General features: G+C 53.2%; 4 protein-coding genes across 4 annotated transcripts; 2 read left to right on the forward strand and 2 right to left on the reverse strand.

The window, feature by feature from the left end:
* Positions 1-69: 69 nt before the first annotated feature.
* On the reverse strand, positions 70-1,448 carry T069G_02316 (uncharacterized protein; the record flags this gene model as incomplete). The annotated part of the gene is made up of 2 exons (XM_056169526.1): positions 70-737; positions 830-1,448. 2 exons carry the CDS (start codon positions 1,446-1,448, stop codon positions 70-72), a joined length of 1,287 nt encoding a protein of 428 aa, XP_056030418.1.
* A 3,801-nt stretch (positions 1,449-5,249) lies between these two features.
* On the forward strand, positions 5,250-8,320 carry T069G_02317 (glycosyl hydrolases family 31 domain-containing protein; the record flags this gene model as incomplete). The annotated part of the gene is made up of 3 exons (XM_056169527.1): positions 5,250-5,580; positions 5,784-6,898; positions 6,995-8,320. 3 exons carry the CDS (start codon positions 5,250-5,252, stop codon positions 8,318-8,320), a joined length of 2,772 nt encoding a protein of 923 aa, XP_056030419.1.
* Positions 8,321-9,469: 1,149 nt separating this feature from the next.
* On the reverse strand, positions 9,470-12,340 carry T069G_02318 (uncharacterized protein; the record flags this gene model as incomplete). The annotated part of the gene is made up of 3 exons (XM_056169528.1): positions 9,470-11,567; positions 11,707-12,080; positions 12,245-12,340. 3 exons carry the CDS (start codon positions 12,338-12,340, stop codon positions 9,470-9,472), a joined length of 2,568 nt encoding a protein of 855 aa, XP_056030420.1.
* A 7,082-nt stretch (positions 12,341-19,422) lies between these two features.
* On the forward strand, positions 19,423-21,406 carry T069G_02319 (patatin-like phospholipase domain-containing protein; the record flags this gene model as incomplete). The annotated part of the gene is made up of 4 exons (XM_056169529.1): positions 19,423-19,492; positions 19,562-20,120; positions 20,185-20,903; positions 20,973-21,406. 4 exons carry the CDS (start codon positions 19,423-19,425, stop codon positions 21,404-21,406), a joined length of 1,782 nt encoding a protein of 593 aa, XP_056030421.1.
* Positions 21,407-23,947: the final 2,541 nt, after the last annotated feature.

Consider the following 23,947-nt stretch of genomic DNA (forward strand, 5'->3'; position numbering starts at 1 on the left):
CATTAAACAATTCATGCCTCGTTTCTTGGAAAATGACCATCGTTCCTGTCCGCTTTGATTTGCTTTAGGTCATCTACCAGTTGACCCCGTACTGGACGCCGCACTGAGCGGCCGAGGAGGTGGTATGGGCAAGATCTGTCCAGAAGACTCCTCTCTCTGCATAGCGATGCCGCCCATCATACCCATAGACGACAAGTGGTGCTGCTCGTCGCTGTCTTCGCCCTGGCTATCCACCATATGTTGCTCCTGAGCCGCGCGCAGCTCCAGCTCCCTCAGCCTCTCCTTCTCCGCCTCGTCAATAATGTCGTCATCCCCGCTCCAGTACGGATCGTCGTCCTCGAGCTCCGGCATAGCCATCCTCTTCCAAAAGCGCACCTCCTGCCTCAGGGCGGTATCATCCACGCGCTTCGCAAACCTCTCCTCGTCCTCGTCGTACTTGCGGCGGAACTTGCGCAGCGACTCGTTGGCGCGGGCGGCGTGCGTCTGCATCTCCCAGATCTGCTCGCGCAGGCGGCTGTTCTCGCGGCGGGCCTCGTCGAGCTGGGCGCGGTAGGAGCGGTGCCAGGCGGCGACGTCGGCGACGTGCTTGGACTTGTAGTCGTGGAACTGCTTGAGCATGAGGGAGAGGGCGTTTGCGTACTGGGTGAGGAGGGCGGCGTTTGCGTCGCGGCTGTGCTTGGCTCTGTCGAAGGATTCTGAGAGCTCGGAGATGATGCTATCGAGGTTTGATTCTTGGGCTGCGCAGAGGAGAGAGAGGAAGGATGTTAGCAAATCGCATCGCAACCAGCAAAAGATGAAGGATAGATATTCAAAGAACGCAAAGACGCACCGTTGATATCGTCGGCGGCAGAGGAAATCACGTCGCCGTTGGCCAGCCCTTGGGCCTTTGCCTTGTTCCGCACTCTACCCAGCCCGCTGACAATGTCCTCGGTGACCCTCCTGTTGTCGGCCAGCTGTCGACTCAGCTCCTCGACCATGCCGTAGATGTAGTTGAGCTCAGCCTGGTGGCCGGCGGGCGTGGGCGCGGGCATGACAGCGCCCATGTTGGCGCCGTTCATGCCGTTCATCTGCTGCTGCTGCTGCTGTTGCTGATGGTAGAGGGCCTGCTGCTGGAGTTGTTGCTGTTGCTGTTGATGTTGTTGCTGGAGGTATTGCTGTTGGAGATAGTGCTGCTGGAGTTGCTGCTGGTGGAGAGTCTGTTGGAGTTGTTGCTGTTGGAGTTGCTGTTGTTGCTGCTGCTGTTGATGCCGTGCCTGAGCCTGAGCCTGGGCCTGGGCTTGAGCTTGCGCCTGGATCTGAATCTGAATCTGGATCTGATTCTGCTGCTGCTGCTGCTGCTGTTGGGCCAGAGGATCCAGGTTGAGCGGAGCCGCAAAGCTCATGTCGCGCGTGGCTTGATCTTGGTGCAGGTTAGCGAAGATCTGAGGCTCTGGCGCTTCGGCTGCCATTGTTGGGGCCGTCAACCAGGACGGGTTAATGTTGGCTAGGCCTAGGATCAATGCAAGTACCAGGACAGCGTATGGCGGGCGCTGCTATACTTGTGCCGTTTGGCGGGCAGCATCCAGTCCAGTGCCAGTCCAGCGCGGGCAGTTAGTAGTACCTTCTACTGGCGAACCAGCGCTCCAGGTGATTCAGTGGCGATGCTGATGCTGATGCTGATGCCAATGGGAGGTTTAGATTGCCAATTCCACAGCTTTTGCCCTCTCTCTTTTGCTCTTCTCTTGACGCAGCGACGCAAGGGGGCCGCCAGGTGGCTCACGAGTGATACAGACTGGATCCAGGTACAGCCGTTTCTGCGGTGTCTCTGGGCGGATCGCATGTACTCCATGGCGGGGACTCTGGACGCTGGCTAACGCGCTGCAATTCGTCGCCTCACAGCGTATCATTTCGATCCATTGTCTCTCTCTCCGTAGTGCATGCGTTCAATTTTATGCATCACGCATTGTATTATGAAATTGATCCATCCATTTTGTCTTTCCGCAGACTGTGCAAGCATTCGCTTTGAATCAATTGAAAGGTGAAGAGTCACGTGCAGTCTTTACCTTGATATGATGGCTCTCTATAGAAATCATCAAAGCTTGAGATGGGTAGTTCACTTTCGCATTCGTGTCGTACTGGATGGTGATTACGGGTTGTATTTGGTTCATTTATTTCCTTTCTCTCTTTTTTTTGGTGGGGGTTTTTGTGGTTTCTCTTCAGTGTCATCTTGATAGATACATGTACACTTCAAACCCGCCGTAGCACGGTAAGCTTCAATAGCAAGCCTTCACCTCAGCCATTGTCCTCATCTTGATTAAGCTTATTTACATAGCCACACGCCATGCATCTTCTTATTTCATTATGCATATCAACGACTAAATACCTATTCATGAGCTACCTTTCTCTGTCTTTTCTTTCTTTCTTCTTTTCTTTTTGTTTTGCAACGATGAGATCGCCATACCCGTCAGAAACAAGACGAAGACGACCAGAATTTCCTGTTCTCTAGGTTAGGTGGATATTGTGATTCAAGCGCACATGCCCGGCCCAACAGTTGAAAGCCATATCACATTTCATTTCTCTGGCACCAACCCCAATGTCTGAATAGCAGCCGAGGTTCTTTCGCAGCATTGCTAGCGGTGCCAGCGAAGAATTGGATACCCGATGATATGCATCTTGGCATCTCATCACTTTTGCCCCCTCCGGAGACCAACATGCGGAGCGAAAATGGAGAATCCACATAGATGCGATTTAGTATAGTAGGCTGCAGCGTTACATCGCAGCTCAGCGGCTTCAGCACATCTATTCTACATAACAGACCGAGGCAGAGCCGAAGAAAAGTGATTCTTCTAAAAAGTTCATGCGTAATCTTGACCTATACAAGAAGGTAGGCAACTGTATAGACCGATCCACAGCTGCTGAAGGGTCGGAAACGGCAAAGTTGTTATACTAATGTCGCTGTTCACATGGTCCTACCACTTATACCTGCAGCACCAATATGTGGGAGTAGTTGAGACTATAGTCTCGTGGCGAACATGTGGTTGGAGAGTGTAGCACACATGCGGTTGAGGAGGTAAAACAACGAACGGATAAATTCTACTTTCATTACCAATCCCGGTGGAACTGCAGGAGATCTCTCATTTAATGTTTAACCGGGATCCCATGAGCCATGGATCGTGACACTAACCAAGGCCGCCGGTTGGAAGACGAACAAAACCTCCACACCCTCTTGGCACTTCGGAACTTCGCGGTGAATACTAGACAAGACTACCTATATGTGAAGCTACGGTGGGATTTCCAAGTTAAAATCTCGTACGATTGAGCGGGGAAAGCGGAGAGAGCCCGAGGATGCCTGTGAAGGCGAAAAAAGAAGAAGTATTCGCAACGGAAATGGGCATCTCTTGATGTCACATGCGCACAGCTGCTATGGGGCACACTTACAACGTCCGGTCCATGATGGATATCCTGAGCTTCAAGCTTTTCAATGCCACCCCAAGATGCTACCCTTTGCACGTTTAGGTCTCGGGACCCGTGCCGTAGCTGGACGCAAGGGGTCTCGCATGATAATAGATCGATGGTAGTGCTGCGACGCTGGAAATGTCGGATGATCTGTGTATGTATGTAATTTGCTTGGATGTGGGGGAGGACCGAGATGTTGATGGAACTCACATGTAATAATACAAGTACCTACCTGACAACCATCTCAAGGGCATGTAATGATCCTCGATGCTTCGCTTGCAGTATTCTGCTACTGACTCACTCAAGTTGGGCGCTGGACTCGGCGGCCGTGCCATGAACATGAATCCACCACAACCTCAAAGGTCCCTTGCGCCAGTCGATGCGAGCATCCAAGTGTGCCTCATTTCCTTCCAGCTCCCTTTCATCAATTATAGTTTGCATTGCAATTCGGCCCGTTGAGGCGGCCTGGATGGAGCGCCCAAAGCACAGTAGCGGCACCTTTTTACTTTTGTTCCCCTGAATATCCCAACCTATGCCCCCTCCCCTGTAGCCAGCATCAACAATACCTGATGCATAGTGATGCGGTCGGTGATATGGACTCCATACTATGGAGGAGACACCGGACCTATTCCCGACGGCAAAACGCCATTGTCCCAGCGCTCGCTTAGTGGTCATAGTGGCCCTGGGGTTTTAGGGCCGGCAAAAAAATGACCCCCGGGCCCCTTGGCGCCTTGTACTGCCCTTCTCGGCGAGTTTGGTGCGGGGAAGTTGGGGAGCTGCGCAGGTACAGGCCACCAGGAGCCCACTAACGCCCACTGGATGCCCGCTGAGAGCCCCTGTAACCCTGTAGCGTCTGGGGACATGGAGGGGGGCCCACTCCACTCGCATTGTGAGCTGCTGTGCACCTCGACAATTTGACGCCGTGCCTTGTGACCTTTGTTGAACCTTGTGCTCCGAGGTTGCATCGAGGGCTATTCGAATGAATGCTCGAGACAATGAGAAATTGAAAATGCAAGATGGAGATGTAATTATTCTTGCTGTAGGCTCTCTAGCATGATGTTGTACTCTGAACTGGGCGGTTTGTCGCTGTTATCGAATTCCAATGTTTACAAGTAGTAATTCGTAGATGCCTGAGGACTCCCTCCCCTGCTTACTGGCTGGCATTGGCATGGGTTCAACTCTGCCCTTGAATGGGATCGGCACTTCCACCCACGCTCAACTCAACCAACGGCTGTCTTTTCAATTGTTCTTTGAGATTGCCCTGTCTCACTCTCTCCTGCTTGGCGCCTTGCTTGTTCCCACACAGCCTCGTCAATCTATCTCGCCCGACCTTGGCGCCCGTTCTTTTTCTCCTCATGGCCACAAACGCCGTTTCCCGCTAGAGACAAGCTTCAATATCCCCGGCAACGGCCAATTGCATCGAGTCCAACCAACCCGACTGCCGTATTACCTCACATCCATCAGGTACGCAAGGCCCTCAATGGCAATATCCAGTAGCCCAGCTTGCCCAGCTTCGGGGCCCCATTTGCCGGGGTCCCGTGTCTTGTGTCTTGTTATACTCAACTCGTATGCATGATATGATGCATGGCCCCACGCACCTCCTCACCCTCGTCTCCTCCTCCCGTCCCACTGCCTGGAATTGGAACTTGGATCTGCCATGTCAATGTCGCACGCTCGCTGGAGATGTGACGAGGGTGACAGCTGACGAGCTAAGCGTGCAAGGCAGGAGCAACGGCATTCAGTTGTCTTGGACGATTCCGACCCGGACGAGCACAGCATAATTAAATTTGTATACAAAGATGGGTTCCCCCAAGATGTCCGCTGCCAGGGACGGCGTTTCACGATCCCCAGGCAGAGCATCATCTTTACCCTCTCCCGCCATCCTCATCATCGTGACCATCGTCTTCGCAGTGACAATGGTTTACTGGAAGGCCCTCTTGTACGCAGGGCTTGCCTCTGCCGCGGCCCTCTTCCACAGAGACGACGCGGTTGCAGGCTCCGTGGATTCATGCCCGGGCTACAAGGCCTCCAATGTTCGCGTCTCGCCCACCGGCGTCACGGCTGACCTGACGCTGGCCGGTGCAGCTTGCAATGTGTACGGGACTGATCTGAAGAATCTGATTCTTCAAGTCACATACCAGACTGGTAAGTAAACACACATACAGACAGGCACATGCACATGCACTACTCTATTCTACTCTCCCTGCCAGCTTTGACGGCATACTCGGCTGAGTCGGCTATTTATTCTTCTTGAGCAAAATGCTCTCACTCACTCACTCTCACACAACATGAATTCAACCGCGAAACTTGATCAATTGAGCTTGTCAAGCTAACATGTTGCTGCTCAGAGGACCGCCTGCACGTCCTCATCCAGGACAAGGACAACCAGGTCTACCAAGTCCCCGAATCTGTCTTCCCCCGCCCCGGCGGCTCCGTCTGGTCCCAGGCGAGCAACCTCAAATTCAGCTACACGGCGAACCCTTTCTCATTCAAAGTCACCCGCGCCAAAACTGGTGAGGTCCTCTTTGACTCCTCGGCCGCCTCTCTCGTCTTCGAGTCTCAGTACCTCCGCCTCCGGACAAGCCTGCCCGCGAACCCCAACCTGTACGGCTTGGGCGAGCATTCTGACCCTCTTCGCCTCAAGACGTCCAACTACATCCGCACGATGTGGAACCAGGACAGCTATGGCATTCCCAGCAATGCCAATCTCTACGGAACGCACCCCTTCTACCTGGAGCACCGTGCTACGGGCTCTCATGGTGTCTTCTTCCTCAACTCCAACGGCATGGACATCATGATCAACCAGGACGCTTCCGGCAACCAGTATCTTGAATACAACACCATCGGTGGCGTGTTCGACTTTTACTTTGTTGCTGGGCCTACTCCCGTAGCAGCAGTGCAGCAATATGGTGAATTTGCTGGCTTCCCAACCATGCAGCCATACTGGGGTCTCGGTTTCCACCAGTGCAGATATGGATACCAAGATGCCTACAACGTCGCCGAAGTTGTTCAAAACTACAGCTTGGCGGGCATTCCCCTTGAGACCATGTGGACGGACATTGATTACATGGACCGCCGCCGCGTCTTTACCGTCGACCCAGACCGTTTCCCCATGCCCATGATGCGTGAGCTCGTTGACCACCTGCACGCAAACGACCAGCACTACGTTGTCATGGTCGACCCAGCCGTCGCCTATCAAGACTACCCGCCTGCTAACCAGGGCCTCCAGGACGACGTGTTCCTGCTGAGGGCTAACGGCTCCGTCTGGATCGGCGTTGTCTGGCCTGGTGTTACCGTCTTCCCCGATTGGTTCTCCGCCAACGCCCAGTCGTACTGGAACGGCCAGTTCCAGACCTTTTTCAACGCCGAGACAGGCTTGGACATTGACGCTCTGTGGATCGACATGAACGAGCCCAGCAACTTCCCGTGCAACTTCCCCTGTGCCGACCCGTACGCCGCCGCCGTGGGTTATCCTCCGGCCCCACCGCCGGTCCGCGCGCCTCCTCGTCCGCTGCCCGGCTGGCCTTGCGATTTCCAGCCTGGCGGTTGTTCCAACAAGCGCGATAGCCAAGTTCAGCCTCTCCAAATCAACACCGGCAGCGGCAGTCTGCCCGTCGTCAACGCGGCTGCGAGCAATGGAAACAGTGCAAGCAACCATGGAAAGGGTAATCAGAAGGGTCTTCCCGGCCGTGATCTGCTGTACCCCAAGTACGCCATCCACAACAAGGCCGCCTTCCAGGACTCGTGGAACTCTGACAAGGGTGGCATCTCCAACCACACCGTCAACACCGACCTGATCCACCAGAACGGCCTGGCCATGTACGACACCCACAACCTCTACGGCACCATGATGTCGACGGCCTCGCACGACGCTATGCTGTCTCGCCGACCGGGTCTCCGCCCCTTGGTTATCACGCGTAGCACCTTTGCCGGCGCGGGCTCCAAGGTCGGTCACTGGCTGGGAGACAACATGTCGCAGTGGAGCTACTACACCGTGTCCATCCGCACCATGCTGGCCTTTACCTCCTTCTTCCAGTTCGGCTTCGTGGGCTCGGACGTCTGCGGCTTTGGCGGCAACACCAACGAGGAGCTCTGTGCTCGCTGGGCTTCTCTGGGCGCCTTCAACACCTTCTACCGCAACCACAACGACTTTGGTAACATTGGCCAGGAGTTCTACCGCTGGCCCTCAGTCGCCAGCAGCGCCAAGAAGGCCATTGACATTCGCTACCGCCTGCTGGACTACATCTACACTGCCCTGTACCGCCAGCACACCGACGGCACGCCGGCCGTGAGCCCCATGTTCTTCCACTACCCGAACGACGCGGCCACCTTTGCCCTCGAGCTGCAGTACTTCTTCGGCCCCGGCATCATCGTCGCCCCCGTCACGCAGCAAGGGTCTACCAGCGTCAGCGTCTATCTCCCCGACGACATCTTCTACGACTGGTACACCCACGCGCGCATCGACGGCGGCGCCACCAACCACCTCATCAGCAACGTCGACATCACGTCCATCCCGCTCTTCATCCGCGGCGGTACTATCCTGCCCCTGCGTGTCAAGTCCACCAACACCACCACCGAGCTCCGCAAGCAGAACTTTGAGCTTCAAATCGCCCTCGACGCTTCAGGATCCGCGACAGGTGAGCTGTACCTCGATGACGGCGTCTCCATCAACCAGAAGGCCACCACCCACGTTACCTTTACCTACAAGAAGGGCCTCTTCATCCTGGGCGGCCAGTTTAGCCTGCGGGTGCCATTTGTCATTTCCAAGGTCACCATCATCGGCGGTAAGACCGCCTCGGCCAAGTCTAGCTCTGGAAGCGCAAACAGCCAGACTTTCAACGTCAACCTGCCGTTTAGCGGCCCTGCATCTGTCAGAATCGGTTAGAGGTGTTTTTCCTGCGGTTTTTTTAGGATGTCTTTTCACTCGCTTAGCGTAACCTGTGGATATGGTGTTTTGTACCCCTTTAGGCCCGTTGGGCTTCATGTATATAAAGTATCTTCACAGCAGTAGAGTTTAGTGTATGAACAATTACGGCTTTTGGTTCAACTTGTGATTATTTTCTTTCACTGTGTCTTCCTAAGCCGGCATCCGAACTGTTCTTCATTCATACACGGTACCCTAGGTAAGGTGTTGTTGGTGGAAGTAGTAGTAGTAGTAGTAGTAGTAGTAGTAGTAGTAGTAGTAGTAGTAGTAGTAGTAGTAGTAGTAGTAGTAGTAGTAGTAGTAGTAGTAGTAGTGTAAGTGGGTAGCATGCCGTATACCTTGATGAGGACATCACCACCCTCATCATGCCCAAAAAGAAAGAAGAAAAGAAACATCATCACACACCAAATAAGAAAGACGCGCTGATCCGAACGAACTGGAGCACTCTTACTCTACCATTCTAATCGATAGATGAAGCTTGGAATTTACACACATCTTCTTCCCCCTTTCCTCCCTTTTTCAGTTCCGTTTTTTGTGTCATTTAATTCAGTTTGTATGCTTTGTATCTTCCCCCTCCCCGCTCCCGACGTCGTGTAAGAAAACGCTCCTTGGCCTGCTTTCGAGGAGCACTATTCAACAGTAGCATGAGAGAAACACAGACTCCGTTTTATCACCGTTTGATGCTTTCCCTACGGGTTTCAAACCATACCAACGCCTCCCATGAGAAAAAGCAGAATAAAATAAAAATATAGAAAAAAAAGAAAAAAAATAGTACGAGGGCCAGACAGAAACCAGATGTAGAAATAAAAAAGAGAAAAGAAAAAAGAAACGCCCATGGGCAGTAGTAACCTTTGAACCTTGAGAGTACACTATAATATGATAGCAAAGATGAATGCGACGGGAAGGACTGACGGGATGGAAGAGAAGAAGGGTGAAGAAAACAAACTTGACAATGAGCTATGCAAACAAGGCTTCCGTATCGTGGCTTTCGTGAGTCATTCTCGGTTTTGTAGACGCAAAGGAAAGATGTCGTGTATACATGCACAGGGAGAAATGTGATGAAGAGAGTCGGAAATGGCGTCGGCTATTTCAGGCTGGTGGAGGACATGTTCATCCTTCTGCCATTTCCATGTCATCCGTCGACTTGACTTCCACGGCTGGGGCCTCATCCGCCGAAGACGCATGTTCTGCCAGAGAGACGTTCGACTCCTTGTGCTCCAGAGATGGTTGCGAAGAGCCAGCAACGCCGTTATTCACGCTACCATTGCTGCCACCGGCGAGGACGCCGTTTGTGGCGCACAAACGATACTCGCCATCGCTCTTCAGCTCGATGATGCCCTCGTCAAGCGCCCATTCCGCCAGCAGCTTGTCGATGCCCAGTCGCTGGCCCTCGCCCTTTTCCATATGCCGCCCAACGTGTTCCGTCCACTCATCCCAAGACGTCGGCCCCTCGAAAAGAGCGTTGCATTCTTTCCGGGGACAAGCCGACTTCTGTGGAGGATGTCGCCTGGTAACTAGGCAGGACTGCTGCATGTCTTTGACGTGCGCATCCCATTCGGCCTGCAGCTTGCTGTCACCCTTGGCAATGGTCCTTTTAATCTGGAACGGGGCGTGCATTCGGCGGAGATGCTGCGTGAAGAGATCCTTTCGGTTGAACTCATTGCCCTTGCCTTCTGCCGAGCTCTGCGGGCAAGCCGAACAGCAATAGTACGTCAAGCAGAGGTGTTGCGAAGCAATGTGGCGCTTCCATTCATTCTTGGATCCAAAGGTACTGGCGCAGCCGGCAAAGGAAAAGGCGCAGGGAAACGGTCGGGTATGGGCGGCCGCAATGTGTTTTCGAAGAGACGAGGAGTCTTTGAAAGGTGCATGAGTACAGTGATCACATCTAGTTTCTTGCTTGGGGAGGGACCGTCGAGGCGCCTTCATACGCAATGGGGTCGAGTCTAGTGCCATGGCATCGCCAACTCCAGAATCATTGACGTCGCGCGGAATGTTTGGCTCAATGTGCCTCGACTCGGGGATGCCATCTGGAAGCGTTGTTCGGTGTCGCACTGGGGGAGGCGCATTGGCAGCAGCAGGAGGAGCTGGAACGGGGGGAGCCGGAGGGCCATCATCACTTCTAGGTCGAACATGGCTGAGAGCCTTGAGCTGCTCTGCGGCTTCTTGCATCTCTGCGGAATCTTCAACCTCGTCCTTTGGCTTGATTGGAGCGATGGCTCGAGGGGGCGCTGGAGTGTAGGCGGCTCCGGATGGGCTACTTTGCGACCTGTACTCGAGGCCATCTCGAGCTGCCGCGTGCAGATAGGGATCGGGATCCCGCCGAGCTCGCGAAGGCGTTCCCGCTGCCAGCTCCCTGGCTTCCAGCAGAATACGGCCGTCTTCTACTTCTTTGGCAGAGGGGCGGATGCCGGCAGGCCCAACCAGCTTTTCATACAGATGAATCATGTTGTGAGAGCTAATGTAGCCCAAGAAGCAGCAGACCTTATCGTGCTGGACGACATTCCATATGGAGTGGGGCATGGAGATGAGAAGCATTGTAGGCGGCCCAAGGAACATGCCCTCGACGGCAATGGTAGCACCCAGGGTCGGCTTGTTCTGTAGCCACTGGTGAAAGTAGGACATGTCCGGACTTGCATCCCCGACAAATGTTGTGCAAACCAATATCCGGGGCTCTTCAAATCTGATGTCAGCTACGGAATCCGGGTCGATGAGATGGTCTTCACGAGTGCGACTACTCTGCCCATCTGGCGCATCTACGCCGTTCAGGGGAGGCAGGGGCGTCCTGCCGACCATGGACGCCAGGATCAAGTTTTGCCCTTTGCCAGGAGTCAGGGTGAAGAATATGGGCATGATGGGCGAGGCGGAAGCCGTTGCGCTACCTGCAGGCGTTGGGCTTTTCGGACGTTGCTGCTGCTTTAGGGCACGAATCTCGTCGTAAAGCCGCTGGACATTGAAAGGCTGCTGTCCCGCGCTCAGCTTGCGAAGCGCTTCTACCAGAAAGGAGCTAAAGGAGCGTTGACCAGGTTCTTGTCGGGCCTTGTGCTCTCGAGAGCAAGCCGCAATGGCCTGCTTCATACCGTGGCTGCCCGCAGCTGCGGGTTCGGGGTCGGCACATGTATCCAGAAGCAGGAGAATGTCGGACTGGGCATCTTCGAACAAGCACCGCACACCATCCCATTTGAGTTTGGCAGCATCTTCGCGCGCATTGCTAGATGGACAAGTGATTAGAGATGATGATGATGACGATGGCGACACGCATGAGGTGGTGATGTGGTGATGCAGTGATGTAGAGGCAGAGAGGTATGTTGAGAGACAGGGGATGGCGAGCGCCCAAGGATGAAACTCACCAGGCCCAATACAGCTGGCCATCGGGGCCGGCATATCCGTGGCCAGCGTAGTATATAATGAGGAGGTGGTTGGGCCTTGCGTTTTCGAGAAAGGACGCCATTTGGACGCCGAGCTTGATGCTTGGGTTTGGGACGGTGGGGATCTGCCAGCGCTGCGTGGTAAAGCCGTACTGCTTCTGCATGACCTGTTCTACCGCGGCAACGTCCTCATCGACTGTACGATCCTCTTCCCAGCTCAGCAGCAAGACGGAGACGTCGCTGTGAGGCGGGCGCTCCGTCTGGCGCTGTATCAGCATGGCCGCATCCTGCAGATGACGCGCAAAGGCCTCGAAGTCTTGTCGTTCGGCAACCGGGGCATCGTGTACGGGGTAAGGCTGTTGTTGTGGCGGCTGGGAATGGGCGACAAACTGTTAGCAACAAATGCGAGAGTACATGTAGTGAGGGCGAAGAAGACGAAGACGATGGAAAGAGGAGGCGGATGGAAAAGAGACGGTAGCAGCAAGTAGTCGAGAGGTTGGGGGAGAGACGCAAGGCTAACCGTTTCGTGGGAATACTGCGCAGCAGGCTGAGGGTTGGGAGCCACAGAGGTGTTGACCTTGGGAGCCAGCTTCCGCTTTTTACTGGACGGTTCCATCGACGGGCTCAGCGACGAGAAGAGAAGACAAGAGGAAAGGCGACGTGAGACGGCGAGACGAGACGAGGTGAGACGGTGTTGTGGCAGGTTTTTTTTTTCTTTGGTTGGAGAGGGCGGACGACTGAGGCTGGGCGAGGCCAGGCGGAGCAGTCGGCAGCTTTTCGAACGCCCGCTGAATTGATGCAGCGAAGACGAGGCGTGCAGAGCGTTCGTTGAATGTGGCGAGAGAGAAGCAGCACGCGGCAATTGGAGGGGATTCGAGGCTGGGAGTGAGGATGAGGAAGCAGGAGCAAAACGACGGCCGGCTGGGAGAAGCAGAAGCAGAGTATGAGGTGAGACAGCAAAGGAGCGAAGAAGAGGGTAAGGCTGGGTGTTTTGGTTTTGGGGGGAGGGGAGTTTGTGGTTCAAGGCTCTGGCCTGGCGGGCGAGGCTGTAAATCGTCAGTGCAGCCAGTTGACCTTGGGCGGGCCCTGGCCGTAACTGGTACTGGTACTTGGTAGTGGTACAGTACTGGGTATTCTGTAGGCGCTGCGAGATGCGCTACCGAGGGCGGTACCGGGTCCAGTTCCAGTCCAATCCAGCCCAGCCTGAGCCCGGCCCAGCCCAGTCCACTGGCCGACGGCTTCCGGCGCTGGTGGGCGCTCAGGGAAGGGCAAGCCGCTATATTTTAGTTGGCGGGCCGCCTGGCTGTGCAGGCCCCAGCGGCGCTGCCATTGGCCCGTAGGCGAGGTTTGACGGAGTTCTGCTGAGAGAGCCTTTCGGGCTGGTCCACAGGCAAGCTGGAGCTCTTTTTTCATTCCCCAATGGATTTGCTTTGCTTTGATTTGATGCTATTGATTGACTTGATCTGCTGTGGCGGCAATTGGCTCTGGGCTTGCCAGGGCCGGCCTGACAGTTGAGCTATTGATCATGATCCAATGTGCCTATCGAGGGCCATGCATTGCCAGTGCCAGTGGCGGCCTCAGGTACAGGTACATGTACATGTAGCATTGATGACATCCGACATGACATGACATCCATTGACTGGACGGCATTGGATTGGATGGGATGGATGTCACAGGCACGGACTCAGTGCCGCACAAATAGCCGGGAGGTACACGCATGTACCAGCGCGCAGTTCGGCACATGCAACCAGTACTGCGGCTGGACGGGAGAGAGAAGAGGAGAGAGGAGAGGGGGCCGTTTTATTTGGATGAAACGACACCTTGAGGGCAAGGGGCTCGCAAGCTGTGACGGGTTTTTATTTTTTATTTTTAATCTGTCAAGGGTACTTGATGCCGGTTTTCTGGGCACTTATTTTGCTGTCTTTTTTTCCTTTGCGGCTCGGGCAAATACCTTGACAGGAGAGGATATGGTGCATGCATTCGTGCATCTGGTGCAACACACACATAAACAAACACGAGGGTGCTTTGCTTTGTGCACGTCTATACAGCTGAGGTATCTTGGTGTAGTACATGTAAGTGATGTATCATGATCGTTGCAAGATGCTTCGGTTCTGCCGCAGGGTGAGCAGATAGGGCTCAATCTAGATTCGTACATGTACCTAGTAGCCAATAGTACCCATATGCCGTCGATATATTGAATCAATGGTTAATGACACCGCTCCACCGGGCCTTTTTCCTACATGTACAAGGGACTCTTAGTTGCTGAAAGCCTCTCAGGTGATGAAAGGTAGTCTTGATCCTTAACTACCTGTACCTGTAGGATGAACAATGTTCGAGACACTTGATGCAATGCAATCGGTTCAATGTATTCCTGCCCAACCACTGGTTGCCCTGTACAGGACAGTACCGTATCGTGCTAAACTTGAAGGGTGCCCTTCACGGCAATACGCACATATGTAACTTGGCACCCCCGACACCGAAGGATGCCCGGCCCCAGCAGTCATATCAATGACACACGTACCCAGAAGATATGGACATGTATTCAACTGTATTCATTGGAATTGAGGCCATAATCAGATTGATCCCATTATTGCAGGCGGCCCTGTGCGTTTAACTCACCAGTCGTCCAAAGCCACCATGACCTTGCCCATCCCAATCTCGTCTCGCGCAAGGGACCAGCAAACATGTCAAGTCCGCTACCTGACATGTCATGTTGAATACACACTTGCACTGATTCCTTTGTACATGGTGGCTGGTCCGTCTTCGCATATACATGTACTTGGATGTACATACCTACATACATGCACAAATCCAACGTGCCTTGTTTCCAAACTTCTGAAATTCTTCAGCAGCGAGGCCCGGCTCCCAGGACCGCAGCCCCGGGCACCCAACCCACGCCATCCACGCCACCCGAGCCAAGGACCAGACTCGAATCTTGTCCTCCCTCGTAATCCATCCGTGCAGCACGAATAGGTACTCGTACATACACGTTTCTGTAGACGCAGCTGACTCGACTCGGCTTAGACCAACTGCAGCGGATTGTCTCCGTGTGTGGGCTGACGCGTTGCCTGAGAGGCTGCTTGATTCGCTCTGCTCGTCTTGTCTAGCCTCGGCCATCAGCCCAGGCGAATCACCTCACAGCCTCGCCCGAAAAAAACCACAGAGACCCAGATGGAACCAGAACCAGGCCAAGTCTGATTGGATTGGGCACCTCGCCCTCGCCTGGGGACGGACTAGCGGCCTGCCGAAACTCGCTGCCAATTTACCGTTTCGACGTCGCGTCCTTGCTCTAGGCTGTGCCGGGCATAGCTCGCATGGGGTAACAATGTGGCGGCATCAGCGTTGTCTCGGAAGGCCGTGAGGCCGTGGGTGGGCGCGAGGCAAGGCTCACCGTCTGGTGATTTGCTCTTTGATGGAATTGAGTGATTCCTGAGCTGAGTCGTTTTCTTAGGGGGGATCCATCATCAACACACGCCTTCGTCCCGTGCCTGGAGCCAGTGGCGACTTTATTGGAATCTAAATTCAGCACGACCAGGTACTTGGGAAAAGCTGCAGAAGCTCGGTGCTGCTACTGCCCGTGGCCTCTTGGTTTCCAATTCGCGGCTGAAAAGTGCCCATCGCTTAACGCCTTGGCTCTCGTCCGTCTGTTTGAAGCACAAGTGTTGCTGCTACTGCTAGTGCCATCATTTCAAATGTACATAGCGTCCATCCGTGTATGTACGCGAGCCTACATGTACATAGGCCTGTGAGCACTTGCGGGTACTCGTTTCTGCAGGTGAGTAAATTTATTCTCTCAGCCAGGATCAAATATATTTTTGTCCCTTTGGGATGCTACAGTGCTCGTAATATCATCATCACTCAGCACCTATTGCACGAGTCCTCTGCACGTCATTGGATCGTCCCCGGCAAATGGGGAGGCTGCCATGCCGCCTGAAACCACGCACGAGTCTACGTCCATCACAGACACACTGCCGCCTATCATTTCGCCGTGCTGCTCACACACTTGGCGGCTAATGTGCTTGCTTCAGCTTATCAACACTACACATCGTCATCGTGTGCAGTACATACATGCCATGCCTATCTCATGTCTTGTCGGCAAAGAACTAGTGACAATTGTTTGCGCTCAAATCCACAAATAACCTGCGGGACGGCACATGCCCTGGCCCGACTCAATGATGCGGACGAAACCTGCGGCACAGCTCAGCTTGTCCTGGGTTTCATTTGATTGCTTCTGAGGCGCCACAGAGTCAGATTGCGCCTGACCCGTGCGGATTTTTACTACATGTAGCTTTTGCGGCTGTTGTTATTGCCGCAGCTGGCATTGAAACGCCATTTACGAGGCTAGGCATTCATGGCACATGGAGTGGAGGGAAGGAGGATGCTCCCGTCACTCAATACACCTCATGTAAGTACGATGGCACATACATCACCACACATGCACATAGTGCAGCCTCGTAGCTACTATACCTACACGTACTCGTATGTAGTGATGCTGTGCACCCAATCTCTCAGCCTTGATCCTATTGATAGGTGCACCTCACACCTTCTCATTTGTAATGATCGTAGCCTGCTGAATCACAACGAGAGCGTATCGCTAAGCCAGAAGACGGGCTAGCACCTACGGTTGTACACCTACATCTCCATGCCATATGGAATCCTTTGGCGTCGTCGACTCATGATGAATACTTTGTTATATTGCAGCCCACCGCCATGCTACCAAAGGGCTGAGATGCCCGGTAGGGCAGAGATTAATAAAAGATTAATAAAAGGGTCAGCTAAGCCGGTCTTTCAGCCAATGCAATGCATGCCGACATGCAGCTCCATCCTCCAGCACCTTGAAAGCTCCAAGTGGCGTCGCTACTAGAGACTCCGGCGGCATTCATAGACTCAATTGCAGAAGCTTATTTTCTTCTGCTTCCTTTTTCCCAAGATATTGAATTCCTCTCATCAAGGCGTTTTGGGATTTAATTGTACATAGGTACTCTGAGATTCGTATACGAGATGTGATAGGTTGTACAGCGAGGCTGAGTCGGCGGCGGAAGACGGGGCAAGCCGGGGGGTTCAGGTCTCTTAGAACAAGCGTGGCAATGCACGCTGCCGAATCAGGAGCCGTAGGACGCTTTTCAAATTCGTAGTGGTAAAAGATCATCTCGCGACTCTCCCATCTTGGTACACGTACAGTATATCAAGTATATCTACCGTGACGAAGTGGGAAGCTGTGCAGAGCTCGTAGGTGCTAATCCGTCAAAGAACTCGCCACCGGGCCTGCGAATGCTAGCGGCTACGCGTAATTGACTTTGACTTGATCGTCAGCCACAGGTTTTTAACGTTGCAGCCACATTCTATTTTTGTCTTGCGTCTTCAATTGTTCTGCCGTGAAACGAGGGTCCATAGCTGCCAACATGAAGTTATCAGCTCTTATTAACAACCTTATCAGCAATGCTTTGACGCAGGTACACGTACGAGTACGGATTACACATTCGTTTGCAGTAGGTACATGTAACGATTCCATATACGTGGCATGCATTATATACAAGACAGCCATCTGCGCCTCGAGCCGCTAGCGCTAGAGAAGCGAAGTCATCAAATGCTCACCCTTGCTCTCACCTCTCACCGATTCTTCGCCTCTTGAACTCAGCTGTCTGAAGTGAAATGAAATGAACGTCTCCTAAGAGGCCTCATGCTCTTTATGTCAACAGTGGCGATGGAACTTGTGGTAGCATGAATACGAAATCCTGACGTAAAGGCGCTACGTGCATGTGCCTTTGCCTTACCTCGTACTAGACCTAGTATTGACCTACACGTACCATATTAACTTTGAGCCGTGCTGGTGATGCCGTCTTATGTAATTCGCCGCGTCAATGCCATGATGGAATAAACATGCGATGCGATGCGGCACGTCCTGCAAGGGCAATGAGATTCTCATCCCGAGTACGGGTGCCCTTAGCCGTGAAGCCTTATGGAATACGGGGCGCAGTCGGTCTGAGAGAGTGTGTAATCTTCCATCCTCCTGACAAAGGGCTTTCTCAGCTTACCACCTGTGCCAATGGGAGAGATGCAGTACGTCGACCCTCAATATCGGAATCTTACATCGGCTGAGAGCGAGATACATGTATGAGTACTGCTCTCTCATCATTCAGTTCAGGACCAGCCGTGGCGCTGATTTGGTCCATGTTCTCGTACCTACACTCTGAGGATGGTAACCTTGAAATAATGGCTGAAATAAGAGACGAACAGACTGTTCCAGTTTGGTATCATGATGTGCAGCCATCACGTGGCCTGGATTCCATCCTCACCCACTCATCCAGTCCAGTGTCTCACATTGTCTGCCCCGCCAGGCACCCTTCAATGGGATCCCAACCTGCACAGCCCCCAAAGGCTCGCAAAACTTCCATCCCCCACGAAACAAAGCACCCACACGGACATGGGGGGGTTCGTTAGCGTTTGTCTCTGGAGGTGTGACGAACAGAAACAGAAGGAAGATGGATTTTGGAGAAGGACAGGAACAAGGGTCCTCAGATCAAAATGGGCATCAAGAAGCTGTATCTGTAATAATGCCAGGCGCTGTAGCTTCCAAAGATGAGAGAGTGAGAGAGTGAAATCACATGTATAGAGTACTCATGTCATATCGTATCGTGTTGAAGCCGTCACACCCGGCCTCCTCGTGACGGCAACAAGTGAGACTTGGCATCCGGCCTCGATTCTCGCAGCTTCTTGGCTCTCTCAGCCATTTTCCGGGCTGGGCTTCGCTTCGCTCCCCTCCGGAATCGCTTCTCTTCGGAACTTAAAAAAAATCTCCTTTCCCTCAAAAAAAACAAGGAAACAAAAAAGAAAGGAAAGGAAAAGAAGAAAAAGACCGCATCTATTGCCGTTTATCCATCTTCAAATCGGCAGCTTCGGTACTTGAAGCTTCGCGTGTCCCGGGAAGCCCGTTCCTGACCAGCGCACCGGATCGTCCTCTGAGCGCGCATGCAAAGTAAAATAGCCGTTCGTTCGTGCTTCGGGCGTTCTTTAACTGTAGCTCCATCAATGCATGGATGTCTGTAGCGCTATTCTGTAGCGGCCCACAGGCGTGACAGTTCCCGCCAACGGCCCTGTGACGTTGCTTAGCGGTTCTTCGGCTGCGCCTCTCGCCCCTCGCCTCACCCCTCCGCTTCCATCCATGCTTATTAGCAGCCCTAGACTTGCTATGTCCGGGCGATTGCGTCACGGCACCGTTTGGGCAGAGAGTGTGCAAGGTAATAAGAGAAATGATTCATTCATCATGACTGCCTGAGGTTCCATGTTTGTTCTCTCACCTTACCTTACATTACCTTGGCCTCTCTTTGTCTTATCTTTCCGACTCTATTCTTCCATTGTTCACCTGATCACCACCGACCGCGCGACATATTGCAACAGAAGCCTGCGGAATTTGGACATTGCAAACCCCAGCGCATCCGAACTTGTGTTTGCGACTACGACTGCGACTTGGCTGCGAATCAGCACCGAAGAATTTAGGCGGTACTGGATATTGATTGGTCGCATTCCAAGAAACGTGGTTCCTCTTTGATAAGACGCTCAAGGCGCAAAATCTTGACCCGAACAAAGCAGCATCGCTTTCTCTCTCACACACATCGCGACAAGACATTCTCCGATCCGAATCTTCGCATCTCAGAGCCCGTCACATTCACGCCCGTCGGCGACTGTTTCGCATCGAAAATGATGGACTCGTACGGAGTCCGGAGGTCGGACACCACCAAAGGGCCGCCTCTGCGCATTCTGTCTCTCGGTATGAACCCCCTCATTATCTTTTATTCTCATGTTGTCGAATAGCTTTGCTAATGCTTAACTCGCACAGACGGAGGAGGCGTTCGTGGTTACTCCATGCTCATCATCATCCAGGAACTCATGCACCGCGCATTTGTCGACATCGAAGGCCGCGCGCCTCGCAGACATGAAATCCCGAAGCCCTGCGATCATTTCGACCTGATTGTTGGTACCGGCACGGGCGGGCTGATCGCTATCATGCTAGGCCGGCTGCGTCTGGATTTAGAGACCTGCAAAGAGCTGTACGTTCGCATGACCAAGATGGTGTTCGAAACCGACAAGACCATTGCCGGCATCCCATACCGATCTACGCTGTTCAAGGCCAGCAGGCTGGAAGACGCCATCAAGCAGGGAGTTTGGGAGCACACTGTGTACCACAAGGAGGGCAACGACACCGAGACAGAAGTGGTCAACCCGCTTGATTCCCGCCGCTCGTCGGGATCTCCAAAGCGACATTCCAGCAACGCCAGCACCGTCAGCTTCAGTGCACGCCATACTTCCGGCCATGTCTCCACGCGGCCCCCCATCAATATGAAGTACGGAAATGGGAATGCAAGATTATACGACGCGAGAGAGAATAGGACCAAGACGTAAGAACCCCAATGCCCTACCTATTGTTGTGTGCATACGTAGCTAACTTGATAAACGATATAGTGCCGTGACTGCAATGTACAAAGGATCCGGACGAGGAACACCCCCCGTACTGTTACGGTCCTACGATTCTCGCAAAGAGCCACCGCCGGAATTCGACTGCAAGATCTGGCAGGCCGGACGGGCAACTTGCTCTATTGGCCTCGCTTTTAAGCCCGTCCAGATTGGTCAGTCAATTTTCCACGACGATGGAGCTGGCACATTCAACCCCTCCCCCGAGGCTCTGGACGAGGCTGTCATCAACGAGTGGCCAGGACGAGAAGTCGGAGTGTTTGTCAGCGTCGGCACCGGAAAACGCCCTCGTGGAAGCGATGGAAACCAGCAAGTGTGGTATGAGGGCTTCCTGGGCGAGTTTGCTGAGGCGCGGAGAAAAATGATTTCCAAAATCGAAGGCTGCGAGAAGATCCACGAGTACATGCTCCACGAGCACCTGGCGAAGCGCGGAGTCAATGTCGAAAACTACTACCGCCTCAATGTCGAGGTGGGAGTCGGCGAGTTCGGAATGAACGAATGGAACCGGTTGAGCGATATCAGCACTGGCACTCGGCGATACATGCAACGCCCAGACGAGCAGCAGATGATCCACGGCATCTCGACCAGGCTGGCCAAGATTCACAGAGCAAAGATACGGTGGGAACAACGAAGCAATCCTACTGTGCCCGAGTTGGTCAAGTCGACATCGGAGAACAATTTTGAGCAGCCTTTTGCTGTAGAGCTGCCCGGTGACTCCCCGGTTGGCTTCCTCTCCCACAGCCCACAAAGCCCCCCGAGTCGTTCGTCTTTTGAATCAGGGGCGGACAGCCTACACCTGCAGGCAAATACTCTGAATTCCCCCAGAGTCTCTGGCGACCATATCCGGCCAGGCACCGGACATTCACGTTACGGCAGAACCGTCAGTCCCGCATCTGAAAAGGAGACTGTGGACATGTCGCCGGCCCCGAGCCAGTACAGGGTCGCCTATTCCGACGATCCGATTGCCATTACGAGCCCCGACGAAGAGTCCAAGTATCAGCTGCCCGTGGTGCCTCCCAAACAGTACTCTCGAATCGAACCGCTGTCGATACCCTCCAAAACAGCGCCGCCTCTGCCACCAAAGACTCCCTTGTCCGAATACGGCCATCGACCGCGAGATTCGGAGACGTCGATTCCACCTTACCCCGTTGATGACGACGAAGGCCCGCCTCCGGTCAACATGGCACGGAAGCCGGACTATCTACAGTATTAGTGGGTGAGGAGTAAGGGGAGAAACTACGGCGCCATGGATGATGACTTGTGATACGACGATGCCATGATTTTCTTTTCTTCTTCTTTTATTCATTGTCTATATTTTTTTTTTCTTTTACTTTTCAGGGAGGAAGGAAGCGGAGCAAGGGTTGGATCTTTGTTTGTTCTTACGACTAACATGTTGCTTTGATCGATACCACGGAACGGCGGCGGCGGCTCAAAAACAGGTACTCCTTTTGGGAATATGAGATGTGACTGTGGATGGAGGGAGGGAGAGGCGGGATATAAAAACGGGTGGCCAGTGAAGGATCTGGCATAGTGCACCGCGGTGGCTTGCGGCGATCCACGGGCTGCACTGCAAGGGAAAGCGAAACATTTTGTGATGGATGGGAAAAATGATGTGTTGCTTGGATCCAGATCGACGAGTCAGCAGTAGTCAGACGGCAATTGTTCTGTTCCGTATTGGACGCCACTTATTAGATGCATGTACTCTAAATTTAGATGGGGGGCACTTTTCAATTTTTGCCCTCGCATAGTATTCACTATTCATGGACATATATTTTATCATTTCTTCTTCTGAGTTTCTTAAACATGATGATGATCATGTCTTTGTTGGTGGCTGTCTATGTGAATCTCTCTGGCATGTGATATGTCAGGAATGAGTACGTTTGGTGTTTGATTCTGCATACAACACACATGGTACTTGGCGTGGCTCATGGGATGGATGGATGGATGAATCCTTTTCAAGGGCTTCTGAAAGGGTTGCCTGCTCGGAGGCCGTTAAGGCGGCCAAAAGGGTCCAGGGTGCCTCACGGCAGGATTGTCACAATGTCGATCTGGCGTGTAGCTTATCGAGGTAACGAGGCTATGCTTGCTTGGCTTCTTACATGATCTAGACAAGACACGGCATCCCTACCACACTCACTGTATATGTGCCTTTTTGTCTTTTTTCTACGGTCTTGGATGTTAACCGAAGCGGCCAACTGTCTCCACGGCATTCCTCGATAGACTCGGTTGGGCGGACAAAAGTTCCAGAACTGCGTAAAAAGTGCTGTTGGTTGAGGGAGGGGAACGATGGAATCGTCTACCGAAACTGTGTGTTGGCGCTTATTCTTCATTAGCCTCCCTTTTTTGCTCGGACCCTTCGACCAACGACAGCCCAAGGCGAGACAATAATCGAGAGTTTTCGGTCGGATAGGATGGACGGGTTTGCCGAGATGCGATGCGCGGGGAGGGGCGGAAAAGGGTATCCCCACATGGGCATGGAATAGTTTGTAGGAGATGTGCTGTGGTGGTTGTTTGAATGGATGGATCGTCTGTGAATGAATTGAGATTGTTGCAGAGTGGGATGGTGGCGTTGGAGTCGATGGATCCGTTGATGCTGATGTGATGCGCAGAACAATGCGTGGAAGATGCTAGTTAGTACGTTAGTATATGCGGGATTGAGCGCGTCAGCAGCCATCGGTGGAAGATGATGCACTGTAACACTGTTGATGAAAGACGAATAGAATTGAATGGATCGAAGGGTTCATCAAGGTCCGTCCGGCGCCATTCTGGGGAATAAAGGCGAAGCCGATTCAAGGCTGCAGCCCTCTGGATCCCCTCTGGAGCCTCTAGAGCCAAGAGGATGGAAGAGAGAAGAGAAACCCCCTCACTTGCTGGCGCTAAAAACCGAAGCCTGCAGAATACAGACAAACTGAGCTCCAGGGCTCCAGCTGCTTATTGAACTGTTCGAGCTGCTTTTTACTTAATAAACGGGCCGTCAGCCACCGGCTCACGGGCCAGATCAGACCATGCCATTTAGTCTCTGCGCCGCCCTTGTCGCACCGGCTTTTAACCCGCTTGGCAGCTTGAACTGCTGGCTGCGCTTTTCGCAATCCATTGATCTCATTCTCTGCAGCGCGGCGCGGCGATTGTTGAAACCTGCGACAGACAAAACGGTAAAAATAGAAGAGACAGCAAAGGGAAGACTCATAAAAAAAAGGGAGGAGATATTCACAGGGTCCAACAACTGCAGCACAGGAAAGGACAGGGAAAAGACAAGGGGAAAAGGCGGAACAATTCTCCGTCGCAATTCGGGACAAAGCGACACTGCGAAACGAGTCCAATCCACGAGGCCGACAGACACCGAACCCGAAACCAGACCAGAGGCCAGAGCCTTGCCTTGCCTTGGCTTTTCAGAATTCTCTCCCTTCCCTGGAATGCCGTCAAGCCGTCCAATCACAATCACCAGGCCGGGCAATCGAGATTTGACCAGCGCTGCCTCTGCCGCTGCCGGGTCTCGTGCATCGCATCATCCTTGCCCTGTTCCCTATTGGCGTTACACCCGATCATTTCGCCCTCATCCGAATCGCTGCAATCGCCCGCGTCTTGTTCGATCCAGGAATATGCGCGGATTGTGCTGAAGGGGAGAAGAAGCAGAAAAAAAAAGAAAAGAAAAAGCAAAGAAAAAAAGAGAAAGAGAAGAAGGGAAGAAAAAAGAGGCGGACAGGGATTGATTGAAACAGAGACAAGACGACGATTGTGGAAACAGATCTTCCAC

This window comes from Trichoderma breve, chromosome 2 (genome assembly GCF_028502605.1).
Source record: "Trichoderma breve strain T069 chromosome 2, whole genome shotgun sequence".
NCBI classification, from domain to species: domain Eukaryota; kingdom Fungi; phylum Ascomycota; class Sordariomycetes; order Hypocreales; family Hypocreaceae; genus Trichoderma; species Trichoderma breve.